Source organism: Lampetra planeri, chromosome 3 (genome assembly GCF_965212315.1).
Source record: "Lampetra planeri chromosome 3, kcLamPlan1.2.h2, whole genome shotgun sequence".
NCBI classification, from domain to species: domain Eukaryota; kingdom Metazoa; phylum Chordata; class Hyperoartia; order Petromyzontiformes; family Petromyzontidae; genus Lampetra; species Lampetra planeri.
In genome coordinates, this window is record NC_136109.1 from 27,754,243 (window position 1) to 27,781,636 (window position 27,394).

The 27,394-nt window shown below is 43.2% G+C and overlaps 2 protein-coding genes across 2 annotated transcripts in view; one reads left to right on the forward strand and one right to left on the reverse strand.

Moving 5' to 3' along the window:
• LOC144717190 (protein FAM227B-like) overlaps window positions 1-26,681 on the reverse strand; it is a 47,151-nt gene extending 20,470 nt beyond the window's left edge. The window contains 9 exon segments of the mRNA XM_078592537.1: window positions 16,129-16,269; window positions 17,900-18,026; window positions 18,412-18,519; window positions 19,333-19,431; window positions 20,054-20,161; window positions 20,306-20,376; window positions 20,713-20,983; window positions 22,062-22,199; window positions 26,652-26,681. Of these exon segments, the coding sequence (XP_078448663.1) occupies window positions 16,129-16,269; window positions 17,900-18,026; window positions 18,412-18,519; window positions 19,333-19,431; window positions 20,054-20,161; window positions 20,306-20,376; window positions 20,713-20,983; window positions 22,062-22,169 (1,033 nt within the window). The 5' untranslated portion in view covers window positions 22,170-22,199; window positions 26,652-26,681.
• LOC144717192 (fibroblast growth factor 10-like) lies at window positions 468-14,092 on the forward strand. The gene is made up of 3 exons (XM_078592539.1): window positions 468-1,886; window positions 10,497-10,600; window positions 12,802-14,092. Exons 1-3 carry the CDS (start codon window positions 1,496-1,498, stop codon window positions 12,994-12,996), a joined length of 690 nt encoding a protein of 229 aa, XP_078448665.1. The 5' UTR covers window positions 468-1,495; the 3' UTR covers window positions 12,997-14,092.
• Window positions 26,682-27,394: the final 713 nt, after the last annotated feature.

Genomic DNA, 27,394 nt, shown 5'->3' on the forward strand with positions numbered 1-27,394 from the left:
CAAAACTGGCGTGCTCAAGTTGTTTCGAAAATAACCTATCCGACTTAAATGTTGAGCACGCTTCCTCAAGCATAAACAAGTTGAATGCTCGCCGAATTTGAGTCTCGCCGGGCCGTGTTTTGAAACAAATAGAAAAAGAAAAGAAAAATCCGCGCAAGCACAAAGGTCCCATAAATTATCACCGCAATTATAACATTTTGACTGGATGCATTTACATGAGCAACTTGACCAATGGTAACAATTACTTCTTGTTTAATTTGATAATCATTTCCTCTACAGACTGCAAGCACAGAGCTCAGCCCCTTAAACCGGTGCAGCCTTTCTGCGTTTAAACACCGGGATCAGAGTCGGGTGGGAGGAAATTTGTTTAGCGAGTGTTTGTCAGGCGAAGTTAACCTTATCTTCCTCTCTGTTTGACTTGTGCCCTGAACAGAGGATTTGTGACTTGTGGTGGTGGGGGGGGTTTAAGCTGCCTGTCAAGAGGCCGGACACACAAGTACGTCACTCGGGGCACACATCAGGAGTGTCCAAGGCTCCTGTGGGGACCGGGGGAATAACAGACGCTCATCCCGGGAGGGGAACAAGGCTGCAAATAAAGGAAGGATCGGTCTGGAGGAGGAGGAGGATGCAAGTGGAAAATTAATTACAACAGGGCAAAATTAAACACCGAGCCAAGTTTCACGACAAGATACGATCGGGGAGGGGGGAGATATCAATCATTATCTTCGACCACGAGCGTGAATTCGGAGGAGGGAAGAAGAGCGAGCGAATGTCTGGAGATCACGTTTAAAACTATTCAGTCGTCGATTACCCATTCATAACCCAGGCGCTGACGAAATACAAAAAAACCCTCAGCAGCTTAAGAGCAGCAGCGGCAAAAACCATCGTACAGTGTATAAATAGACTAATCAACTACAAATGTCTGAGCAAGCTTTCGAGAGCCTTGCTGACAGCTAGGTGACCGCTTTCCACTTGGGGAAGATTGTTCAAAGAGCTCCTCCCAAGTTACGTGCAACACCGCAGCGCGTTGGCATTAGCTACCGTCACAGCGGCTCAGAAGAACTGCAAAAAAAAGGCGGGATTTAAAATAGAAGGGGAGCAGCAAGAGAGAGAGAGAGAAAGAAAAACGTTTCACCTCCCACCAACACTGTGTGACGAACGGAGGCTCTTCAAAGGTAGTTCGTCGCAAAAGTGACTCAGTGGACTTGTGGCTGGTTTGGCAGCATTTCAGCACTCGGGAGCCAGAGGAACCACAGTGAGTCGCACATCGCAGCGATCTTCAGATAAAAAGGCTGCCTGCAGTTCGCAGCAGGTAAAGCACTTGAAGGGGTGCCCCCGGATTGAGCAACACGCAAAACGAGTCCGCAACTCCGCAGGGTTTGTCATAAAACTCAGTGCAGCGGGGAGCAGCAGGACTAGCAGAAAGCATCTTGACTTCAGATCCAGCTATGATTTTCCTGCGAGTTGCCCAAGTCGGCAGCACTACGACACTACCATGTGGAGATGGATTCTGAGGCAGCGGAGGCTGCTGCTGCTGCAAGCTCCACTCTCCTCCTGGGGGTGTCGTTTCTTTGCCCTGCTCTGCTTGATCAGCCTGGCTGAAACGCACCCCCAGGAGGGGCCACTGACTCTCCAGGACTCCCGGCCGGGTCTCAGAAACTCTTCCAACTCCTCGTCTCTCTTTGGATCGTCGTCGTTGTCATCATCGGTGTCTTCGTCTTCGTCGTCGTCGTCGTCTTCTTCCAGCCTGGAGCGGCACGCGCGTAGTTACAAGCACCTAGAGGGAGACGTCAGGTGGCGTCGTCTCTTCTCGGCCACGAAATTCTTCCTTAAAATCGAAAAGGGTGGCAAAGTCAGCGGCACTCGCAAGAAGAACTGCCCGTTCAGTAAGTACCCCGTGCATAACGTCAGCGCTAATTCTGGAACTATGTGTGCACATATTGCACTTTCTTTCTGTTTTTGAAATGTTAAATTCTATAATTATACGGCAAGCCAAATTGTTGCCGCATTAGCCACCGTACACAGGTTGTCACAATACTGTAATCAAAACTGGATTTTCTTTCTCTTGCTCACTGAGCAACCTTCACATGCAATTAAGTCACGCTTCACAATGTATTCCTTTGCCGAAAATAAGTATACAGCGCACGCACGCACGGTAGTACGTTCTACACACACACACATTGGAATATAAATAAGCTACTAAACGGGTTGTTCATACGATAAACATATGCAATACCAACTATGCATTACTTACACAAAGACAAAGATCCCCCGTATAGTCTGAACAGACTGTTGGGTCAAGTGCTGTTAATGATCACCTATAAAGGCCGGCACGGCACACGAGGGGGTGGGTGGCCAACACCACGCCCAGCCGCCTTTGTCTCCCTAGTGGCGATGTTTACACACCGCGCCAGGTACTCATTTGAGGCTGAGTTGACCTAGGGGAGGCCCAGGACCGGTTCAGATAATCGTCACTGGTGTTGGCCGTGAGCGGGAATTGAACTCGGGCCGCCGGGTTCGTAGCGCAGCGTAGCGCTAACCGCTACACTACCGCTCCCCACGCATTACATACCCAGCACACTGCACATGCGCAAGCTGGTTTATATATTTGTATTTACATTTCCAATTCAGTTACTTAAGGTCCGAGCATTATCTGCACGCAGTATACTTACTCATGTAGGGCACCAACATTTGCAGTCGTTTAGAAATGTACGGCAGACGCTGATAACAGATCTGGCTTGGTCAAGCAGTTAGCAAAACACCCGACGCACTCTGTGAGCACCGAAGACTTCGAACCCGACCGTCTGCGGTTGACTGGTTTAGCCATGATTCACTGAAAAGTAAATGACGTCCCTGACAACCGCTTTACCACTAATAAGTAACAAATCAGTTCACAGGGCGTGACGAGTTTTTATGCTCCGCGACAATGAAAATATTGAAACACAGAATGCAATTATATTTGATCCTATACTCTAAATTAGAACATTATACGGTGCCCTTTGGCCAACTGCGTGACGGGCGAGCTAAAGTTAGGGGTTTTAAGGCAGTTGTTTTCTTTGATGCGCACGAGGAATCCAATAGCGTTCGGAGAGTCCAAACATCCGACAGGGATGGAGCTTTGCGATGTCTTGGCGTAGAACGTTGTAACATCCAAAGCCGCACCAAAGTTTAATTTGAGCAATTCCTCAGCAGCCTTGCAGAAGCACTCAAACGAGACTGTCCTATGCGTACGTATATTAAAGTTCCATATATTCACATACCTGTGCACTGTGTATATAATAATACAGTATAGACAAGCGTGCACACACACACACACTCGTGTTATTTGTGCTTGATGCGAAGGAAAATCATAGTTGAAGCAATTACAACTCTCCAGTTCAAGCAGAGAGCGCAGCGCTGTCATTAGGTTAACAAGGGTCTCGGTTAATTCAGGAAGTCTTTCATTTCGCAGGAGAGATCAGAGAGCAATTTTTTTTCTCCCAGCACGGAGGTCATTAGGATTTCCTGAGAGGAGACTCGTGCCGCAGCCACTAACGAATGACACCCGGCGGCGGTAGGAGATGAAAAAAAAATAATCCCCACGGCACAAATGATGAATGTTTTTTTTCCGTCTCGCGAATGTGTTCATCCTACTGAATATCAAGCAATGAACGCAAACCCGCTTGTCAGGTCGACTTAAGCGGTAAAAATGACAAACGTTTTTTTTTTATTGCGTCCTTGTTTTCTGCTTCTTTTTAATGAAACTATCCCTTGATCCGGTGTGTGCAACAAGGGCGGTCACATCTTACAGGGTACTAATTAAGGCAGGTGCTATATTTATAGTAAAATGTATGGTATTTACGAATCAGAAGAAATATTACGCCATAACATGGCTATTTGTGTTAATATTAACCACACCGAAGGACCACTTAATTGTATCAAATGCTCTGGCACTGTTGCGTAACGTTAATTTCCCCACTATCACCATGGAGCCATGAATCAAACATCAAAGTAAAAAAAAGACTCGGGATAATTTTATAACGTGAGGAAATCCCCATCAGTCCCCGTTATGAAAGACTGTGAAATAATTTTCATACCCTCAGAATAATTACAATGTAATTCTGGTATTAAATCGAGGGTGGTGGAGAAAGGAGAAAAAAAAACCTAGTCTATTTAAAAGTTAAATTCTTGACACAAGATAAAATACAACTTTATTTTGCATGGCAATAAAATGGCCAAGGACGTTCTAAATGCAAGAAAATCTTCATCAGATACCACTTAACCCGCTGACCTTATGTTGACTCACCACACCACAGATAGACCCATATCTTCACGTACGGGTTTCCTCAAAGGATCCGTGTCTGTCATCTGCTATGCCCTCTAATGCCCTTTAACACATCTTGAGCCTGTGCATTCAGTTTTCAGCCTCTGTTATCCTTAACATCCCTCTGCATCCCATTCAATAAAATCCCAACGTTTCCCTTTACCGCTGATTAAATATGACGGCCACCTTGCACGTGTATTTGCTCAAATTCAAACGAATTGCTCGGTAGTTTGCAATGTATCTATCAGCCATTGGTGTTTTTTAGCGAGTAAGTAACGGTGCAGATGCACGAGCGATCAAATGGCAGCGCTGACAGAAACCAGACTTGCAAGCATCACCACTGGCTGCAGTTAACCCTTAAAACCAACAAACTCTAAGGCCTCCATAAGCAGGAATTCCCGGCTGTTGGCTTTAGATGAGCGCAGTTGATAAAGAGGCCAGCAATTGAGTAAGTTAGCTTACCAGCAGTCCCGATTCCCCAAACAAGAGCATTTCTGTGACAACGGCAGTTAAGTAAGAAGGCATTTTAGGGTCAGCAAAGAATGAAAATGTCAAAATTAGTTTCGTCAAATATTTCCCGCTTTCCGATGACACGCACGTGAGCTTCGTATTTGCTCAGCGGTGTGAGCTGCCGTTTGTGTTTGCAGCAGCCACCAGCTCGTGGCACTGACAGGTTTGCATCCGGTTTTTCAGACGTCGTGACAGGATCCATCACAAATCTGCGTGCTGTGCCTAGCAAGAGACCATACTCGAGACCTTTTGAGTTTCAACTTATTGTGTAATCGAGACACCCAACGACTCCTTGCTCACGTTAATTTCAAGCGGTGTATTTCCTTCGTTTTCTACGTCATGCGATGGACACACAATACTTCCTATTTCACAAAAAAATGTATGAAAATAAAACCCTCCTGCATTGAAAACCGCTGCGGATTCACGTTACTGTACAAGGGGCAAATAGTTAACGTTGCACAATGGACATTTGTTTGAAGTGGCAATTTCCAGCTAATTTTATTTTCCACAAACCAAACACGGCGCACTGCAATTATACATGTAATATGTATTTTTGTTCGCTTTCATTTGTTATGTGCAAATGACCATAAAATTGCTTTCAATTATTTTATACAGATGCTAAGAATTTGCAATTGGAAGCTAAGTCCCATGAGAACGAACTTAAAGTAGTCCATTAAACCCTGCAAAATAATAGCAACAAAGCAATCATACAATTAAGAAAATAAATATACCGGAGAAAAGGAGTATTGTCGAGGAGGCAATTTCGAGCGGGAGGACCAGTGTTGTCCTAAACAACGGGTGACCGTGGCTTACAATAGACCCTTGCTAGGTGACCAACAATAGTGCATTGTGTGCCCAGAATGCAAACGCAAACCTGTTGCACGTTTTGGGTTCCCACGCGTCTATTACGCGTCTCGGCAGGCCAGCCGTTGAAACCCACCCACCTTGTGTCTGCTTGCTGAATGGGCTACGGTCGGGCACTATTTTTCGAAATAAAAAAGATTTTTATCTCTCTCCACACCAAACCCCCCCCCCACCACCACCATCGCCCCCCCCCCCCACCACCATTCCGTCCCTGCCCAGCCTCTAACTGCACCCCCTGGAACCTCTTTTTTTCTTTCTTTCATATGTTTTGTGAAATTCTGGCATGATCAGCGTAGAACTTCGTTTAATCATGTTTGCTAGTTGAATAATAATAATAAAATAATAATAAAGCAGCTTTTTACCATACCAACCTAGTTGGGTGAAGTGCCTGTCGAGTGGAGTTGATGTTTTGTCTACAGCACCTGAAAGAACTGGCTGGAATTTTTTGTATGAACCGTGTAAAGTTATACCGTTGCATACAAATTTCATTTGGTGTATTATCCCTTTTCAATAATGTTTAACTTTGTTTGATACCAAATCCGACCTGCGTCCTTAAGATGTCCAGAGAATAAATGCCATTTGTCAAACACGTAAAAAAAATCATATGGCAATGAACAAAAATACGGAATTGTAGAACCTGTCATCCTTGACAACAATGAATTCAGGCTAGCACTATCTTTAAATTGAGTGACCAAGTAATTGAGCAGTTATGGGCAATGAATTGCAGAATAATACGGCACTTTATTTAAGTCAATTTGTTGCCATACACACACCTACACAAACATCACACAAATTTGGTGTCTCCCAGGAAAACCTGTTTGCTCAAAACGTTATCATTCCCATTCACTGCAAAACTTTCTTTTATTCTCTACCAAGTTACGTGCATGAAACGATATGCATACACCGTTTAGAGAATGCAAAACAATTCTCGTCTGTTCCCAAAAAGCAAATAACAAAAGCCAATCTGAAACGTTTTCCCAGAGTCGAATCCTCCCCCATCACACTTTAAACTACTGTTTATCATTCTACCTTCAAAAGATTTTCTGCACCTTTCATTTGAAGAACAGAATGAAACTGTGGGGCCAAAGGTCACTCCGAGTGTTAACAGAGCAGCCTTTCAGGGGACAAACAATACACGCAATTTCAGGTCTACCTGTGTGAACTACGCAGGAGGCCCATGTCTTATGCAAACCTATACTCTTTAATACCCCGACACATCACCACATGCACGAACTCTAAGCCAGTGTGAGGTGACTTTCCACTCGCCGAATAAATAAACGGCGCGCCACTCCTTACAGTCCTACACTCAGATCGCTTGTGTTTTACATGACAAGCCTTCAAGTATGAGAGGGTGAATTTTGATTTAAAGCTTTCGTGACTGCAGGGATTCATATTCTTGGTTCTTTCGGTAAAGTCACGTAGAAGGGAAATAGAAATAATAAAAAATAATATAAATATAAAACAATAAAAATTCTCACGACGTTTCGACTGCAACACAAGCAATCATCATCAGGTGTGAAATCCACAGCAAGAAAATTTTCTTGCTGTGGATGATGATTGCATGTATTGCAGTCGAAACGTCGTAAGAATTTTTATTGTTTAATATTTATATTATTTTTATTATTTCCCTTCTGCGTGACTTTACCGAAGGAACCAAGAATATGAGAGGGTGGTTTACTATATACAAGAACATTTTTATCAACATATACACACACCTGCCTAACCCATTCGTCCAAGACGTTCATTATTTCTAACGGTAGCTGGCTCTGTTTTGGAGACTTGCGGTTATGACGCATTTTTGGTTTTTAGCAGTACCAACACTTTGGAATGATTTTAAGGCAAAGATTGAGGAAGCTGGTCCAATTCCGCCAGTTTTTAAGCGCACACCTTGAATCAATTGTTTTGGATACGTCATGATCCACATGCGACCAAATTCTCCTGTGATTGGCGTCGCAATTGAGGATTCGTTCACGAGCGGAAGGTGCGTTTAGAAAAAAATGTTTAGAAGATAGTGGTGATATATTGAATGTCAAACACATGGCCAGTAAGAGCAAACAAGCTGCCTTTTCTTTTTTTGGGGTCAAAGATAACGCATCAATTTGGTGACCTCTCTTCAAGGGTGAGGGTTTTTTTTTTTTACAAATCCTCTCTGAAAACTAAGTTCGAGCAGCACCGAAACAAAACGAGAAATGCATCGTCACACGTAACGATGCATTATTCTTTTTTGTTGTTCTTGTAAAGTCTGGCCAAAAAAGTGACAATCTGGTGGAATGTGACTAATTTGTACTCGCCGACAAATGATGAACACAGTACGTGCGGTTCTCACAATACAATAAACATTTTTTTTCTCCAACGTTCAGCACAATAAAACGTATTCAACAATGTTTTAAACCAATTATATGCCAATTAGTCTCTATTTATATTATTGTGTTTATAGGCCATTAGCATTTCATTCTGGAGCCGCATACCACAGCAGAAACACACATTTAATTGCAGAACTATGCGTAACTAATGTCAGTCCTTTACACAACACCATTTAAAGGCTCAACTTACACAACTGCAACAGAGCATTATCTGCTCGAACATTGAGATGAGAGTCGCTACGGACTAAATGAGAGTACAACATCAAACTTTTAACCGTCTGCTTTTTTTCCCTTCAAAGTACCCATTAGTGACCAGGCAGACACAAATTCGCTACACTTGAGAATCCGGTTTAATCTTGGGTGACCACCCAGGATTTCAATCCCAGCATCTCCGCAGCGCGGGCCTTCACTGGCGCACAGCGCTAACAAGAATCAAATGGCAAAAAAAAAAAAATTCTCATCCGCGCTCTGATTTATGAGCGCAGCATTGAGGAGGTCCCAATCACTGCGGCAAGCATTCATGAAAATAAGAAAAAATAAGAAAACCGACACACACTGAGTGAGAGCAGTGGCCTTTAAGCTTCTCGGAGGCTTCGCCTTTGGTTTTGTTCGGCTTCTGAAAGCAAACGGGAATCTGGTTACGTATGTCCTCTCAGATGTCGCGCGCGCGCTCGCTCGCTCTCTCAGAAATACGGGATGGCCCGCCCTCGTGATGATAGTGTATACGCTGATCAAAGACCCGCCCGACTCTAGATTACTTCACAGGGAGACGGAAGAAAATGTTTTTTTTTGCATTTGCTGAAACCAAAAAAAAACGTCCCTTCACTGAAAGGGTATACGATCGACGCCAGGAAATGAAAAGTGTCACCATCGAAGCAAGCGTTCACACTTTACAGTTTAAAATGCCAAAATAGAGTAGGTTTTGTGAATTAATGCAATTGTTTATGTCAACATACCAGCAGAAATAGAGCACTGGGAGGGTAATTGTACGGAAAGTGTTTTTTTTTGCACCTCCACACCAAATAATGTATACACAATCGACGAAATGCGCGTAGCAGCTTTCCCAGACATAACCCCTCGCTCCGTACAATACGTGCAACGTGTAAACCAGTGCCGAAAGTTAGAATGATGTGGTCGACTGTTACACACATCTGGGAGGCAACGCCCCCCCCCCACCACCCCTCTCTTACTCTCTGCACGTGAGCATCTGTGTGGACCCTATTTTTGCTTAGGGTTTAGAGCATCGTAATCTGCTTCATATGCATGCCAGGGCTCGGTGATACACTTTAACTCCACATCTTGGCTCAAGTTATGTGTGTGTGTGCGCACAAGCAAAAAAGGGAAACAATTTTTGTACGTTCATAAACAAGAGGGCCACACATGCTCGGAAGATGGGGAAGGCGCTACGTTAGCTAACAGGACGCAGCTGTTAGCCAACACCTGAAGCATCATGAATCATCGCAAGAGTTGCTCATAAATGGAATGTGCATGTGAGCTCTTAATCCATACATTTGTTGTCAATGGAACCCCAAGTTTCAGCAGGAAGCCTCCTATCCCCAGGCTGATTCACATATCGCATTTCAAAGAGGAAAATCATTAGGACTAATGAGAGCACGGGATGAGCCCAGTACACTCACGTGGAGGGTACGAGGCCTCAGATGCTCCACACATAGCTTCCCAAGCTGTGTTTACAAGGTGTTCTCGTAAATACTTGACCTTGTTGGTGTGTAAATGAACAACCAACACAGCACCTAATCAAGCATTGGGGAAATAAATTGGATGTGTACATGCTATTAATCGTGTATAATTGTCTCACACACTCCATTATGTGGTGGTCGCCCAGGTAAATGCTTCAGGAAATAAGGCACGTGTACTTCATAATGGACTGACATTCAAATGGCGTTACTTTCCTCTAAATATATGTAGAGGAGCGTTTAAAGCACCACTGACTGCTTCATCAGAGGAGGAGGAGGACAGTGTTGGTAAAAGGGCATGAACAAGCATGTTGGCCACATCCGTTTCCTGTTGCACAAGAACATTCAGGCAGGGCTCTCCTGGCGGTGCTGTCAGTTCACAGGTAACAAGGCCACGAGGTTAATGAAACCAGAGCAGAACCCACGGAGGGCCCAGCCACTCCCACCCATTCCATATGGCAGGAGTTCGGCAAAGAATTATGAGGCGCAGATGTATCCTTTGGCTAAAGTTGTCTAATTGTCTGCAGGGGCTCGTGAAGTCTACGCTTTAATATAATTTCTGCGCCAAGTGTTTCGGGGCCAAGAACAACAATTTTATTTTTAGTGTCAAAAACAATTTTTCTATATATGTGTATTGTCCCACGCAATAAGCTCTCCGCGTGCATCAAGGTGCAGGATGGTTATTATATAAAAAGAAAAACATCTAAAAGAAATATCAATGAAAACGTACATGGCTGCTATTTTTCCATTTTTGTTTTGCAGGCATTATGGAAATCACATCGGTGGAAGTAGGAGTTGTGGCGCTAAAGGGCGTCCATAGCGGATATTTCTTGGCAATGAACAAGAAAGGAAAAGTCTATAGCACGGTAAGAGGGTTAAACATTACCAGCGGTCTGAATAACCTGCACGAATTACATTACCATTTATATGTACGGTGTATTTTCTTTTCCACATTGAAAACAAAAACATTACATTCACAATGCCAGCATATTCATTGATGCGCCGGGCCACACATGCAAAACGTTGAACAACGATAAGGTACCCCTAAACATCACTTTCATTTTACGACCTGCACATTATGGAGAGTTGCCAGCTTTCAACCTAGAGCACCGCTGCTAAGCCGTGGAAAAAGATAGGCCACAAAAGGTGTCACAACTCTTTCACATAGCAGGCACATCGGAATAAATCACAGGAAGCGAGACAAACCGAAAGGTCACGTCACAAAGCGCAGAGGCACACAGCAGGCACCTGAGAGACGGGTTCACGCACAGCACTGGGCACACACGGCCACAGCCTGACACGACAAGATGCACAGGTGTGGAGCGAACATGTGGTGGGCAGGCTGTGGCCCCGGGCAAGCCGCTGCAACAGGAGAGCGAGAAGCAGTCCAATCAGTTCAACCCCTTCTATAAATCACGGCACCAGATACCCCACCGTAACCTTGTACAACACCGCACTACAATGAAGCCATGCATTAAGGCGGTTATGAGCAATTGCGCGAAACATTATTGACAAGAACAGTAAATTACGCCAAACAGCAACGTAGGCCTTTCATTCTCCACCAAAGCGACTCACTGACTGGATAGGCGACACAGAATCAGAGGGGCTGGGTCGCCTGGCGGATAACGCATCCACTACTTCACCGGTTTGAATGATGTCGAGGGTTCTTTTCACACTGCGGCTCGGTCGTTTACGCAAACTGATTTCCTAAGCAAAATATTGGCTACAAAATACAGCAGATGTTACCGACTTGTGATATTGTCATTTCCTAAAAATAACCGAGTGCAAAACATTATATACATTCATGGTTATGCGTGGTTTCAATTGCATTTCTGAGCTCTCTTCTAAAGAAATCCCAATTGAATGGAAACGGAGCAAGGTCTGAATAAGTAAGCTTAAAAGCTCGATGTGTAGTGGCAGAGCCCACAGAACCTTTCGAGACATTGCAGGTGAACACCGATATACCCTCACAGGCCCACAAGGTGAACATGAGCGTGCCGAGGCAACACGCATTGAATCTCGGGTCATCCGCGTGGCCCACTCTCGCAGCGGTGTGCGAGGGTGGGCCATCGGCAGGCAGGGTCTAACTCCACCTTGGCCTGCAAGATACCATGGCAGGCCCCTGTCACACCACTTGTTACAATGATTGAAGAATTCAAAAGTATCGGAAACCGTACAAGGATTGTTGACATTTTGTAGTCTGGTTGCCCGGTCGGTTTGCGATAAGATAAAAAGTTTTCGCATTATCATTTTCGTAACATGCCTTTCTCATATTACAGGTATTTCATAACAGATGAAGTGTAATCTGTGATTGTTTTTGGTATACAGTATCTACACACGAACAGTACAGTAATGTAAACATTTCCTGAAATAGATGCGATACAATGCGAAAAGTATGAAAGTGAAATTGCTTCCATATTAGATGCTTCCGAGATGAAAGTCCAAAAACATACATTTATTTGCAGTATTTTAAGATCGGCACAAAAATGTCACGTGAACAAGATTATATTCATAAGCTTTGTTGGCGCCTTGTGCATGTTTCCGAAGGTGTTTGACAATCCCTCTGCGCATACAAAACGTGCATACGTATAGGTATGCGTAGTTGCGAAATATTTATTTATTTATTGCCTGTTATCCTAACTTTTAAAAAAGTTCAACAAATTAAGTGGGCTCCATTCCAACGTCCGGCCAAAATTTCCCAACCACTTGGAATGGCGTCAGCAGCCAACGTGGGCCTCCCCCTTAAGGTTGATTCAGCCTGAAATTAGTGCTCATTGTTGCATTTTCAGGGCTGTGGATGTGAAAAGGCGGCCAGGCGTGGTGCTGACCACTCACCCCTCGTGTGCTGGGCCAACAAACAAGTGATTGCTAACAGCCCTAGACGTTCCTTGATGGCTTTCAACAGGGGTCCCTTTTATTCGCCATAGCGTGGCCCCTTAAAGGGACAAACGAACCGCATTTCTACGTGTATGTGTGCGTGCCACAGCACGTAAAGCCGTCGAATGAGCGCAAAGCGACCAAAACTTGATTGTTACGACGGCAACGACAAAACCTCCTCTCGTTTCAGAAAGACTACAGCGACGACTGCAAGTTCAAAGAGCGAATCGAGGAGAACGGCTACAACACGTACGCCGCGGTGAAGTGGAAGCGAAATGGGAAGCAAATGTTTGTGGCCCTGAACGGCAAAGGATCGCCTCGGCGGGGACACAAAACGCGGCGGAAGCACCTCTCGGCGCACTTCCTGCCCATCCTTGTGCCTTAGGGGGTGCCACCCCCCACCCCCTTGCCCCCTTACCCCCCTAGCAATGGTACCCACCTGCCAATCTCGAGCCCCCACTCCCCTCGCCCCCTCCTCCCCCTTCCACGCCAGGCGCACGTCCCCCAAAAATGCTTTTCCGCAAATATTCTCCGAAGGCCTAAAATGAAACTGGAAGCATTGGTGGCGCGCATGCCAAAGTAGAAGCAACTGATCTGGATGACCTCTGTAGGGAGGGACGGGGAAGATTGCTGTTGACTTCCAAAAGCACAAAGGCATTAACGTACGAGAGCTTGGAAGACTGCGGACATAAAGTGTTATGAAGACGAGTCTGAACGGCGCACGGACGCAACGTCAAATGGGCTGTTACGGGACACGTGTGTTGGACTCTCCGTGGTGTGCAAAAGCTGAAAAGACTTTTTTTGACCTATCAAATAGGCGGCAATACCATTGTAGTGCTTCAAATCAGCTGGCAGTGCAGTATAGGGGTGAAAAGATAGCTTAGTGAAAGATGGAACTCACAATGATATAAGAACTAAGCAGCACAGGATAAAGTAGGGACCAGGTAACATTGACAAAGGATGTTGTAAACTTGTAATGCTGGATATTTGTTATTTTATCATACATAATTTACTTACCAAAATGCACGTTAACATTTCATGTTTATCAATAACTCAACTTTCAAAATTAATTAAAAAAAACATTTCCAAGTTTAATTTTATTATAAATTACCACATGGTCAAATGTTCTGAAGTTATGTTAAATTTAGATGTGCCTTTTTATTTAAGTTAATCTTTTTTCTATATTATGGATGTTATGTATGATGTATCACTGTTAAAAATCTGTACACTTTAAAAAAAAATCAGAAAAGCTTTACACTTTTTACTGTCATAGATTTGACAATCTAATAAACGTTAATGTTACGTAGATGAAATATTGCTTACATTGTTGTATATTATTGTTATTATTAACTGCCAAGTAAAACAAAGAAAGCACTGCCTATCGCACAGTACGGTACATTTAACTCCATTTAAATAGCCCACTTTTAACGTACAGTCGTGCCTTTTACAGTGATGGTACTAAATACAATCCATATTATTTATCCAGTGTGGCTGTGTGTGTGGGCATCTGTGTCGACTAACATAAGTTTCTTAGCGCAATTCTGCCGTATAAACCGCTTCAAGGCCAGCTAGTCTTTCAGAATTAAAACTATTAAATACATAATCCTTTCCACATACACTTTTTTGTTGTGGGGACAACTCAAAGGGAACGATGACACAATGAGAAGAAGTATGGACGAGGAATTGTGATGTTATAAGAGCCTCACCTGATAAACAACTTAACTAAAAAAACCACAACGTGGGGGGAAAAAAACGTGTGACACTAATAAGAGGAAATAGAGGTACATTTTGTAGTCTTGCCAGCAACTCAACCTGAACATTCCCACCCCTCTGCCCCCACAAGACACACATTTACTTATTCATCCAATTTGTCACAACATTAAAAGAAGCCTCCCTACACAATTAGCCGTGTCCTCGAGCTACGTCCTCTGAGCCCGTGTATGATTTCCTTTGAGCATGCACAGGGCAGCACTATTTAGTGTATTCACTGCATACACACTGCGCTGCAGTTATACAACGTATACACTTACGATGGCGATGACATTTGTACATACGCATACAGAGAGTACCCTATTTACATGCTGTATAGAGAGGAGCATTTCACTAATGCATCTACTTTGTCAATAATGTATATTTACTTACTGAATGTGTGCTGTATATAGTACAATAAATGTACAGTATAAGTCATACATACATGATATATGCCACTATACGTACATGTTTACTAAACAATACAACATCTTAATGTGGCTCCTGTAAATACGTTGCTAGAAGAAGGGTAAAATGGTTATGAATGATCTTATACAAATGGACACTCAACAATGACCCGTATGTCTGTGTTATATGTTCTTTTTTCCCAAAGCAAACTTAACACATTGGACAAGAACCAAAATTCTGCTGAATGCAGACCACAAAAAAATGCCACATTTACACCAGAATACACCCAGTCTTAGGAATCTGCTCAACGCACTTTCAAGCACGACTGCTGCGGCCAGCTGTTTCTGTTCCTACAGATGATAATGAAAATAGTTGTAACAATTTCATCTGACAACTGCATATTAATATAAAAATGTTCCCTTTAAAATTGCTGTTGTCATCCCACCAAATGAACAAAAAAGCACGGGACAACGTTTCCATCGGAGGCGGTTTGCTGACACAAAGCAGATGGCCCGATCCCTCCCAATGCTGTGGTGACAGGGCCCCAGCACCCAGTAAACATGTTCCTTGCACTGCAGGCAGATCCAACCGCATCACATGCAATTACGGCCTCACAGATTGCAAACAGCCCACCACAAGGACATTTAATACTTAAACTTCACAAAATGCATGCGAGTAATTTAACTTCAAAAATGTTAATGGCTTCCGATGTACTTTATATTACTTTGACCCCTGGCAATTAAGTTTGAGGCACACACCTTCCATGAATCAAGTCTACGGGTGAAGAAACATTATGTCTACGTGGCAGTCGCATATATATCTATTATATAACATGTATCATCATCATCATCATCATGCATGATAAATATAATACTAGATGAGGGCCTCCCCAAGCCATCACCAACTCATGATCCTGCAATGTCATAATGTCACCGAGCACCTGCGCACGAGCCGATTTCATTACTCCATCTACCCGGTCGACGTTCCCTCCGACATAAAGATATCTATGCGCGTATATTTTAACAATGATTTAAAACGCACTTGACTGTAGTTACTAAAACATCAAATAAAACTATGCCATGATTTCTATAAAAAGCCACAAAAGCCGAGTTGACAAACATATGGTCACAGTTTATTAACTTTGGCTCCGAACTGTATATATATACTGCACACAATACAGAGTTTAATATTTATGGTACGTTAATTAGCATCGTGGGTCAACGTCGTGAACACTTCAAAATACCCACGGTACATTTGGTGATACTCACAGTTCTAGATTTGAAGCTTTCGTGACTGCAAGGATTCATATTCTTAGGTTTTTTTACGTGACTTTACCGAAAAAACCTAAGAATATACTCACAGTTGTCATGCAGGTGGCTGATTTCCAAGACCGCATCTGCTCCTTGCCTTTCACCTGTAGGGGTTTTCTGGGCCGTTTTCAGAGATTCTCCAAGCCAAGACAGGTCCCATGTCTTCCACGACAGTGGCTTGGCTTGAATTCCTACCAGAAAGCCACCCATCATGAGAACAACGTAGCGCGTTGTACACCGGACAACAAATGTCCCTGAACAGCCCGTGGTTCCATTGCACACATTGGTCTGATGTCCTCAAAATGGCCATTGATAGAACCAAAAAAATTAAACGAAACTATTTTTTTATTTGTACTATGTAAAGCCCACTGAGCTAAGTAGCTCTACTTCAGAAGCGACCTGGCCACAAATGACAGCTCAACGATCCTCTAAAGGCACGTTGATTATAAATGTGGAGTGAAAAACCAGAGGACCCGGAGAAAAAACCACGCGACCAGAGGGAGAATATGTAGACTCTAAATATACAGGTGTCCGGGTCGGGATCAAACCCACAACCTCTTGTATACAGGGCGAGGGAGTTAACATCTCGCCACTGTAGCATCCCAATGAATGTTGAGCAGGGATGAATAAATATCCATTTATTACTAAAAGCTAAAAAATATTGTATTTTCTATTGTTACAATGATAATGAAACAATGCACACATTATAGTTTCCCATTGAATGGCATCACTTTAGAATGTGCGTTATTTTCATGGTAAATGCTGTATCGGTAAATAATTCAAAAGTCATTTTACATTAAATTTAACCATGGTGCAGTATGAATAATATTATTTCTCACCATAAACCACCATGAGCTACCCAATGCTGAAAGAAAGCCTCAAGTCGTCACCATCCCTCGTGGTCCTGCGATGTCAAAATCCATCTCACTCCCGCGTCTGAGATGATCCCATCACTCCATCTCTGCGGAGGTCATGCTTGAGGGCACGTTTCCCACCTTTGGCTACCACTCCACCATCGGTCTTATCCATCAGCCATCATCCCGTCTAGCGATGTGTCATGCCCAAACCCACTTAAATGTTATTGAACGGTTAAAATTACTCCTTGCGTATGTTCTCTAATCCATGTGTTCCTCTTTCTCTCCCTCTGATTGCCAGTATGTATATCCCCATGATTATTTGTGCACTTTTCAGCACAAAAATGGTGTATTTTGGAAGTACTTGCAAGTATTTGTTTAACCTTCAATGCAGTAGCAAACACAACTTATTGCCATTGTATAAGTAGCATGCACTGACAAGTATTAAAAAACATCCTAAAAATGTCAAGGTGACATTTTTAAGTAGCTCATTCTATTCTTATTCCCCATTTTACATATACTGTATATAAATATGGGAAGCTAAGCAGGCCTGAGCCTGAATAGTACTTGGATGGGTGACCACCATGTACAACAGGTTGCCATAGGCTGTGGGGCTACAATGGTTCGCAGTAGAATGTGGTGGCAGCAATGTCATTGTTGTACTCTACTTCTGTGTTCCTGCTATGGAATTGTCCCGCACCTCCGATTAGCACAGTTTGCTACGTACAGTGCAAAAAAGAAGTTTAACTTGCATACAGATATTGTTGCTGCTCTGCATCTGGATCAGTCATACGCACCGACGGGCACAGCAAAGAATGGTCAAATAACACCCAGGACCCGCTCGGCAGTGCATTGACAAAACGGGCTGCACGTGTACGCACGTGCTACACACGTGCACGCACGTGTCGCACACACGTGCCGCACACACACACTCTTTTACAGTGTTTGAAATTGGGCGGTAACTCACCGCATATCCAGAGTGAGGTGAGGTTGGCAAGCTCAGCTTTAAAGTCATCCCCAAACTGGAGGCGGGAGGCAGGAAATGCCTTGACAAATGCGCCATAAAGCACCTGAGCCAGCCACTCCACATACGCCTGAGTGAAAACAATCGCATTATTCGGCAGTTCATGCCCGTGCCATGGGGTGTCAAGATCTACTCCAGGGGTCACGTCAAATTTTTGTTTAAATAAAAGTATATTGCTATTGGGGAAACACTACACCCGGTTAAAGAAGAACATGAACGTACGAAAATTATATATTTGTAAAAGTACACAATCATGGCCGCTTCATGCGCGTTCAAAAGTTGTGCATCTTTAAAGCGAATTTCTGCTTCTGTATTATTCGGTAAATCGGCAATAAACATCACAGGAACTGGCCCGTTCTAATGTGGTTTACAAAATTGCGAGACATTTTTTTTTTCTCTCCCTAGTAATTGCAACACTGTACATGGAGCCACTGTGTCAGGGCGTGCGACATCACCTGCAAGAACTTATCCTTATTATTCATGTTGTGCGGAGTACTTAGCAGTAGGGATACAAAGCTCTTCGCTACTCTGTCATACAAATGGTTCTCGAGCTCTTGATTGGCCTGCAACGAGAGAAGATCAAAGGGGAGAGCAGGCAATTAGACGATTATTTTGTCGGTCTAAATGTTGAGAGAAATATTTGCATTTAATAACTCTTAAGTAGGGTTTGGTTGCACTGGAAGGGGGGGACGCGGACGAAAGCATCCATACTTAAAAGGTGAGCTCATCTCCGCTAATACACAAGCACGAGTGAGCGAGTTTATGCAACTTCACACGACAACATGAAGCATGGCGATGTTAAAAGCATCGCGGGGGAAACACACGAAACTTTGTATGTTTTACTCTTCTCTCGGTTTGCTTGGTGGCATTTGAAACGAATTTATTTAAACTGGCTTGCTCTGAGAACACGGCTCATTGTCTGTACATAAGGGTTCATTGAGATCATCACTCAGATGCAATAAATACGTGGACATGTGCGTGCCATAAGCTCGCGCGTCTTTATTGGCATCCCAATTTACACAAGATGTCCTGGGGAAGATTACCCTGCATCTCTGTATGCAATTTATGCACCACCGCAACACCGAGAGGATTGTGTTTCTGCCTGACAATGATTACAACACCGTACGAAGAATGCTCCAACGAAGATGACGGACGACAATAGACTTTGTTGCTCATCGCATTCAACACATTTGTATCTGCTCCCAAGAGGAAAGGATACCACGGAGCGCCTACAAAGAACAGAGTTGATTTACTTTAGTGGGAAACATTTAGCAGCTCTTGTAAATCGTGCACGCAAAAATCCTCAGCACGATGACATCGGTGAAAAAATGGTGAAGTTGTGCTGCGCTGCGCTGCCAGATTTATTTTGCACTCACACCACCCTTGTAACGGCTGAGAAAAATCCACCAAAAGGTGTCCCGGACGATGGCGTGCGAAGACCCCGACGTGAACAGTTGTTTCCAATGCCGATGGGGCTGAGACCGAAGAGAAAAGGACAAATAATGAACTTGATACGTTGCTGTATTATTCACATTATTAAAACACTGCAACCTCAATTACACAGGATGAAGTGAATATGTACGTGTATTGAACTTCTTTCGCACCGTATGTAACCCATCGTGCTAATCGGAGATGCAGGGGAAGGACAACAAACTAAACGCAAAAATCAGTTCTAAAGAAATTAGTTTTCAATCTTGATGATTGAAAAGTGCATAGCTCCACTGGCTTCAGAAGCGTATCTTATTTTGGTGCGACAGGGAAACTTGTCTACTGTATCGCAGGGCCATACGTGTGGTATGTATATGTACTGACTTATTCCTTACAATTGATAGAAAATAAGGGGAGATTTAAGTGCTGTGCATTAAAAATATAAATAAAAAGATGTGCGAATTAAACATTGCAGATAACACAAATATATGCAACACTTGGAATATTTATTAGTGCACCTACATTTATTATACCACGTAACACAACATACCACCCAGTCTCAAAATATATATACTAAACTCACCTAGTATACACTTGCAAATGCATGCAATAATTGTATGTTTGCTTTACTCTTAGTATCATCGTTGTTGCGCTGGTGTAGGTATGGACCTGAAATGCTTGTGCATCAAAACAATTCTCCAACAAGTGTCCAGGATCCAGACTCTGTGGCAGGTCAGCCACCGCATCAGGACCTAGATATTCAGGAAAGCTGCAGTCCTGAGAAGACATTAGATACGGTGCAATAATATAGTTGTCAAAGGCCATTTAGAGAGACTCTTTAAATGCTGCACGTGTAAGCATGCAAATAATAACACATCCATCCTATTTAAAGAACTGAAACTTGTAATAATAACAGCACACCTGTATTTGAGTAAGTTCGTTGTCCCTGTGAGACCAAACATCACCACATTCATCCGTCTGTGTAATAAAAGCTGTGGAAAAATGACAGAAGGTGTAATAACATTGGTACAAGTTATGCGTTTCATACCATATCTTTTAAAAATCCCGACAATACAAAAGCATGCAAGAATGAAATACTGGAAGGTTATGTCAAAAGCAATAAACTGCATATATGAGGCAGGTATGCATGAAAAATAAATTAATGCGGATCAAGGACGACCACAGTGGATATTGTACCGACTCTGCAAACCAATAACAATATTCGAGTTTGGCTCATCTACAACTGAGCATTTCATACAATAAATTTTGGCGATGCTTGCTTCTGCGGCTGTAACAGCCGTCCGAATCAACACAGCTTTGAGCCTTACTGCCAACTCCATACGCCGCCGCGGCGTCCTGGGTTTTGGGCCACCGCTGCCGCTGCTGCTGCTGGTCGTCCGTCGAACGCAGCAGGACCTTGTCGGCTAAGAGGCGCAGCTCGCAGGCCAGGCGACTCGCCCTCTCCTCGAGCCGCTCCAGGGGGACCGTGTCCAAGGGTGCAGCGGCACGAAGGTTCTCGTCCGCGCTGTCCTCCTCCATGCCAAACGGACTGTCCAGCCGAAGAGCCGCGTCCCACGTGACCGCACGAGGCCAGTTCTCCTGCCGGGAGTAGTTTGCAGCATTTCAAAATGGGTTATATTAGTGCATTTTTTGGGGGCTATGAGTTGTACCTGTGAATTGCAATTTTAATTCTGCCAATAAAATGCCATGTAATATCACGTTGTGTTTTATTGTGCTTTATTAATGAAGTAAAAAAAGACTCCTTTGGACAAATAGCGTTGGCAAAGGACAATTATGTATCCGTGCATTAAGAGGAATATTTTTTTGTTTTTTTTGTCATTTAGTTGCAAATTACTTCCAGGTTTGGAATTTGTGCTGACATAAAACCGCAATGGCCTACTCCTGAAAATGACATCATATTCAAGCTAGGTCGAACTGCAACGTGTACTTATTGCAAGTTAAAACTTCTGGACCGTGTGTGTAAAATATTTCAGTGCCACATTATACCTGCTAGGATATACAACCACTGATACCATAGCACTACATGACAAAAAAACATGTTTTTTTTCCTGTGGATGATAGTGACAAAATAGTCCCACAACATCACAAACTGAAAAATATATATCTGACCAGTCATTTGATATTATTGGAATCAGCAAGCCTGTTGGATTAACTTCAGTGGGTTAGCTTTGATAATTCGAGGTTGTAATGCGGTATACTAAACCTCAACGGATTTCTTTGTGAGTTACTTCAAAGTGTTGAGTTCACAGAAACACTGCAGTATTAATATATTTGTAACACTGGCTCCGCAGTTCACAAGTTGAATCGCATGCCTAACCTGTACAATGTGTAACACAAGACTGTAATGTAATATGAGCAGAGCGATTGCTGTATTAGTGTGTACTATAGATAAAAAAGAGGAGTCTGTAATTTTCTTATCACTAGTTTAAAAACAAACACTCCTACATTTTTTCCTAGTAGGCGCAAAATAACCATTTCTTTGATGTTTTTATTGTTCAGTAATTAGTCCTTTGACAAAGTATCACTTACCCCACAAAATTACAGAGCATCCCATCAGGCCGCGCTCTGTAATTTGATATTTTTTTGGGGAGGAGGAGAAGAAAAAGAAGAAAAAGCACAAAAAAGCAGAAGGCAAGGGCTCACGCCGTCACCGCACCAGGTTTTGGGGTCGAAGAAATTCCTCGGCCGTAGCCGGGGGCCCAGGCAACGGCTCGGGGAAGCTGCACTCCCCTCGCCGCCCATCGACCCCAGCTTGCGAAGACATCGAGTGACACAGCACCAGCAGAAAGTTGCTCTACATATACGTACAATCATTCAGGGCACACATGTCGGATTTGTTATCATCGTCCGGCCGGCCTAGCCACGATTAATCCACTTCTAGATGAAGGCCTCCTCAAAGCTACCGTCATCTCTCAAGGATCCACGATTGAACGATCCACCAAACATCAGCACACAAGATGATTTCATTACTCCATCTTGTGTCTTCCTCCCATTGGCTACCAGTCCATGCGTTCACCTCGACCATGTATCATCGTCCTTTCTAGAAGCATGTCCTGCCCAAGGCCACGTACTTGTATTGCCGTGAAAACAATGTCTTTAACGTTAACGTAGACTCACAAATCTATCGTTAATACTTGGGGGTTTAAAGACTATGTTTCCATGTCATTAGTGGTTTTGTAACATTTGGTTGGATGTACGCAAGTTACTTACCCACATGGCATTGCTTTTTTTCCCATAAATGAGACACCAAGGCCTCACAATGTTTTTTTTATCGGCACTTAAACTACAAGTACCACAAAAACCAATAGATTTACAATAGATTTTCAGTTTAAAAAAAAACCCACATCGGCATAACCTATTCAGATATTATTTGTTACAGGAATACTCAATAAAGAAACTGAATTTTATTAAAACTGATGGTGCAACGTTGTGCAATTTACATGACGCTTTCAAAAAAGTAAATTTCCACGATGACGCATGAAGGATTCTTCAAGCGTTGCACAACAACTAACGTCCTTCGCAATTCAGTGCATATACATTTTTATTAAATTGTAGGGCATTAAGTGTTTGCATATACTAAAATGTTACATTAAATGTGGCATTAGATTATACACAACACGCCATATGCTGTAATGTACTCCACATGTCCCGTTCTCTTATTGTTGTGCTTTTTATCATTGTTGTGCTTTTTATCAGCAATGTGAGAAAATAGTTTTCTTTTGAAATCCATTCATCTGTAATCCTATATTTTTCACCTTCGCCAAGCTGATGTTATCGCTATGCAACCCCCATTCTGCGTGTTAAATGGGATGATGTTAAGAGATGAACCCTATGGCATCATGAGTGTGTCATTGTATGCCTCTGTCAGAGGACGTACAGTTTCTGAAAATTACTGTATTTTCAACTTAAGTTGTTACTGAGACCCCGTTGAGCGCAATGCCTATATTGCAAGTGAGACATGGACAAATATGACAAAGGTAATCATCATCACCCAGTCTGGTGGCTCAGCGGTGGGCGCGAGTGGATCGAAATCGGAAGATTTGCGAGTTCTAATCCTGGACGGGTGTTGGCTCAGCTCATCATTCCTCCAGGGCTCGATACCAGATTAGTCCCATGTTGGTGAAGAAGTAAAGAGCGGTTGTCCTATGGAGATACTCGCCTCTCGCCATGGGAATGTGGGATTTCCATCACTGGCTCAGGGCTGCAACAGGATGGACTGAACTTGTAAAAGTGTGCAATAACAAATGTTCAGGCTTACTATGAGCACTGCCTCAATGTTTATTGAGCAGGAAGTCACTTTCGGTTTTTTTGACCATCCGTCCCTTCCAGCAGCTCACTCGTAACGATAGGGCGACAAATTGTTCACTGTGGTTGTCTTCATTTAGCCAAAACTACTCCATAAGTCATATGCAATACTCTTTTTTAGCTGAGATCTTTTGAGTACTCTATCCACCTAGGTTTCCGTCTTCCCCTATGCATTTTACTTCCAATTGTTAAATATGAATAGTTCGTAAATGTGCACGTCCTATTTGTATGGTTGGCGACTTACGTTGCAAAATAAGTTCAACATACTCCACATAGATAACATATAAAGTCATCTTTAAAGTCGAAATTGGAATGCTATTTGTCCAGGTTCTTCAAATGATAGGTAAAGGTGCAGTCCTGCAATTACTTGCTCATGTCTCCGCTGGTGGAAGACTTTCACTAGAGGGATCTCTAGGCAACCCCTCTTAGAGGATATTTGGCCTGCTCTTCCATGTAAGACAGACATCTTGGAAGAGACAGGAGTTCCCATACTTTACCCCACTACATCCGACCTGTCGATCAAATGTGGTGTATCCATTTATACTGCCGGGTAGACCCAGGCAGGGACATATAAGAAACATGCCCATATTGTTTCAACTGCAGTGCCGGGAGGACTAATCAGACTGGATTGAAGTCCTGGTGTGCTAACCATTACACAACAGTCAGTAAAGCTTCTTTAAAATAACTAAACATGCACGTGTTTTTGGATGGATTTCTGTATGTTTTCATACAATTTGCATACTTGAAAGTTGCGTGTATTGGAAACGCTTTGTAGATCTGACCCAGATCAACCCTTGCCAGAGACGTGATATGTCAATGGGTTCTCAAATGGTGAAATACACTTAATAATTGGCAGCCAGACTTGGGGTACATGGGGCACACAATGGGAAACGCCTACAAAAATGGCATCACGGCTAACATGAATGGCGAATGAAATCTGAACCGGTCCTTACAGACCCAACCCCTTTACCAACTCGCGCTGACCAGCGTGGTGAAGTATGGCCAAACAAACCCCATTCACTGACCCAGCGTGGGAAGGCCTTCAAACAGCAGTAGACCCAAGATTCAAGTATACATCTTCTTCTTGGTTCTTTTGGTAAAGTCACGTAGAAGGGAAGTAATAAAATAATAAAAATAAAACATAATAAAATCATTCTCATGACGTTTCGGCCACAACGCAAGCAGCCGTCCTCAGGTGAAGACCAGGTCTGTCAGAGAGACAGCGTCTGAATGGAGACGCTGAATGGAGACGCTGCCTCCCCGACAGACCTGGTCTTCACCTGAGGAAGGCTGCTTGCGTTGTGGCCGAAACGTCGTGAGAATTATTTTATTTTATTTTTATTATTTTATTACTTCCCTTCTACGTGACTTTACCGAAAGAACCAAGAAGATGAATCCATGCAGTCACGAAAGCTTTAAATCGAAATTCAAGTATACAGTTTATTGTTTATCCAGGTGAGAACTCCAGAGACCAGGATAGATGCTTATGTACAAGAGTGTCCCGGGTCATCAAAATGACAAAAATAAAACAAATAAAATATAATTTAATCGTAATAATGTACTTACTTATCCATAAAAGCCACACCGAGTCGAATTACCAATTTTCAGGAGGATCCTGCTGCTACATTGGGCTTTTTTATGTTAACATGTTTTCAGCCAATTCATGACGACAGTTATCATTATTATTATACACGCGAGAGGAAACTGGAGCACCCAGAGAAAACCAGCGCCCAAGCGAGGGGGCAATGCTCGATCCCCTGTACAGACGGAAACAGATGGCGATTAGACCACTCACTGTACCGCCTTCTCCTGGCGAGCCAGGGTATGGTAATCTATATTATTAGGTTTTTTCGGTAAAGTCACGTAGGTAAAAACATTAAAAAGTAAAATAAAATAAAAAAATAAAAATCACGACGTTTCGGAGGCAACACAAGCTTCCGTCTTCAGGTGGTACCGTCACAGCCACGACAGCTGCATCAAGTAAATGAGAGATTTCGGGAGTTACCACTGCGTTTATATAATGGTTGGAGAAGGTTGTGGGGCAAGGGCCGCATACTTATTATTAATATGGTAAGGTGAGGCTTGAGACTAAGAATAGACTGCAGAATAAGTATGCGGCCCTTGTCCCACCACCTTCTCCAACCATTATATAAACGCAGTGGTAACTCCTGAAATCTCTCATTTACTTGATACAGCTGTCGTGGCTGTGACGGTACCACCTGAAGACGGAAGCTTGTGTTGCAATCGAAACGTCGTGATAATTTTATTGTTTTATTTTTATTATGTCCCTTCTACGTGACTTTACCGAAAGAGCCAAGAATATGAATCCCTGCAGTCACGAAAGCTTTAAATCTAAATGTGTCCAGTATGTTGAACTTCTTTCGCACCGTACGTAGCCAACCGTGTTAGAACAACTAAACACACAATAAATGGTTTTAAAGAATCGAGTTTTTTAAGTTTGTCAATCACAACGTCAACCCGCGCTACCTCAGTGCTTGGAGGGGAGGGGGGGGGTTCCAGGTAGCCACGATAGTAGCCTCTCTCGCCGTAATGCAGCCGCATCAGTAAACTCGGGTACGATAATCCACCACTATAATTAACAACAACAACAAAAACAGGTTGCCCCCTTAAATCGTGACTTAAAAGCTTTCGTGACTGCAGGAATTCATATTCTTCGTGTCTTTCGGTAAAGTCACGTAGATGGGTTATTTGATAGTTTATTTTAACTTATCTACGTTACTTTACCGAAAGACCCATATACTGTTTCCCCTTATGAAGACATCATCGCACCAGATCCACCGCGCTTATTGCACCGGCAGTATTATTATCACTCTGGTCGTTTGCTTGACACCTGAACGAATTTAGTAATAAAAATTAACACGAAGTACAAATAAGAATTAAATTCCTCGCGACGGGGAAATCCACACGTGCGCGCGCTAACCTGCGTGACGCGCTCCCGCCGCGTCCTCGCGTTGCCTGGCAACCGCGGGTTTACCTTCCGGGTCACCGCCGAGCCGGCTCGAGGTCACGGCTCCTGTGACGCACGTGGCCCGACACGTGTTCAAGTTCAAGTTCATTTATTTGGGAAAACCCTGTGAGCCATTCGGCTCTTGAATCGGGTGCAACCGCAACAAACAGAAAACAAAAACATGAACAAGAAAACATCTTAAAGTGACTATGTGCAAACAGAAAATTCAAGAAAAGACAGCAAAATATTGCAGAAAAAGCACCGTACACCAACGCTGTGTGCAAAAATCCCAGTGGGATGCAAGTCAAACAACAACAACAACCACAAGACAACTTAGATTAAGACCATCAGTCTAACTCTGTATTACAACAAACAAACATGGCCCAACCAAAAAACTTTTCGTAAATCACCAAAATAAAGCCATAAAAGCAATGAAACAGTGATCATAGAAACTACGACCGAATTTTCACAATAAACGACGTTAACAACATGTACTACCAAACTCTGCAGCCATAGCTGGCTGCATGAGTCACTCCACAACAGCAGGAGCATCAGTCGGAGTATCGTCACCGACATGTGTTGATCGAGGCCACCTCGTGATTTAGTGTGCTGATCTTAAAGGTGCATTGAAAAATTATAATACTCCGATTCCACGCGACCGTGGGGAGAGACATCGCAAACTCCAAATATACAGCAGGCGTCAGGGTCGGGATCGA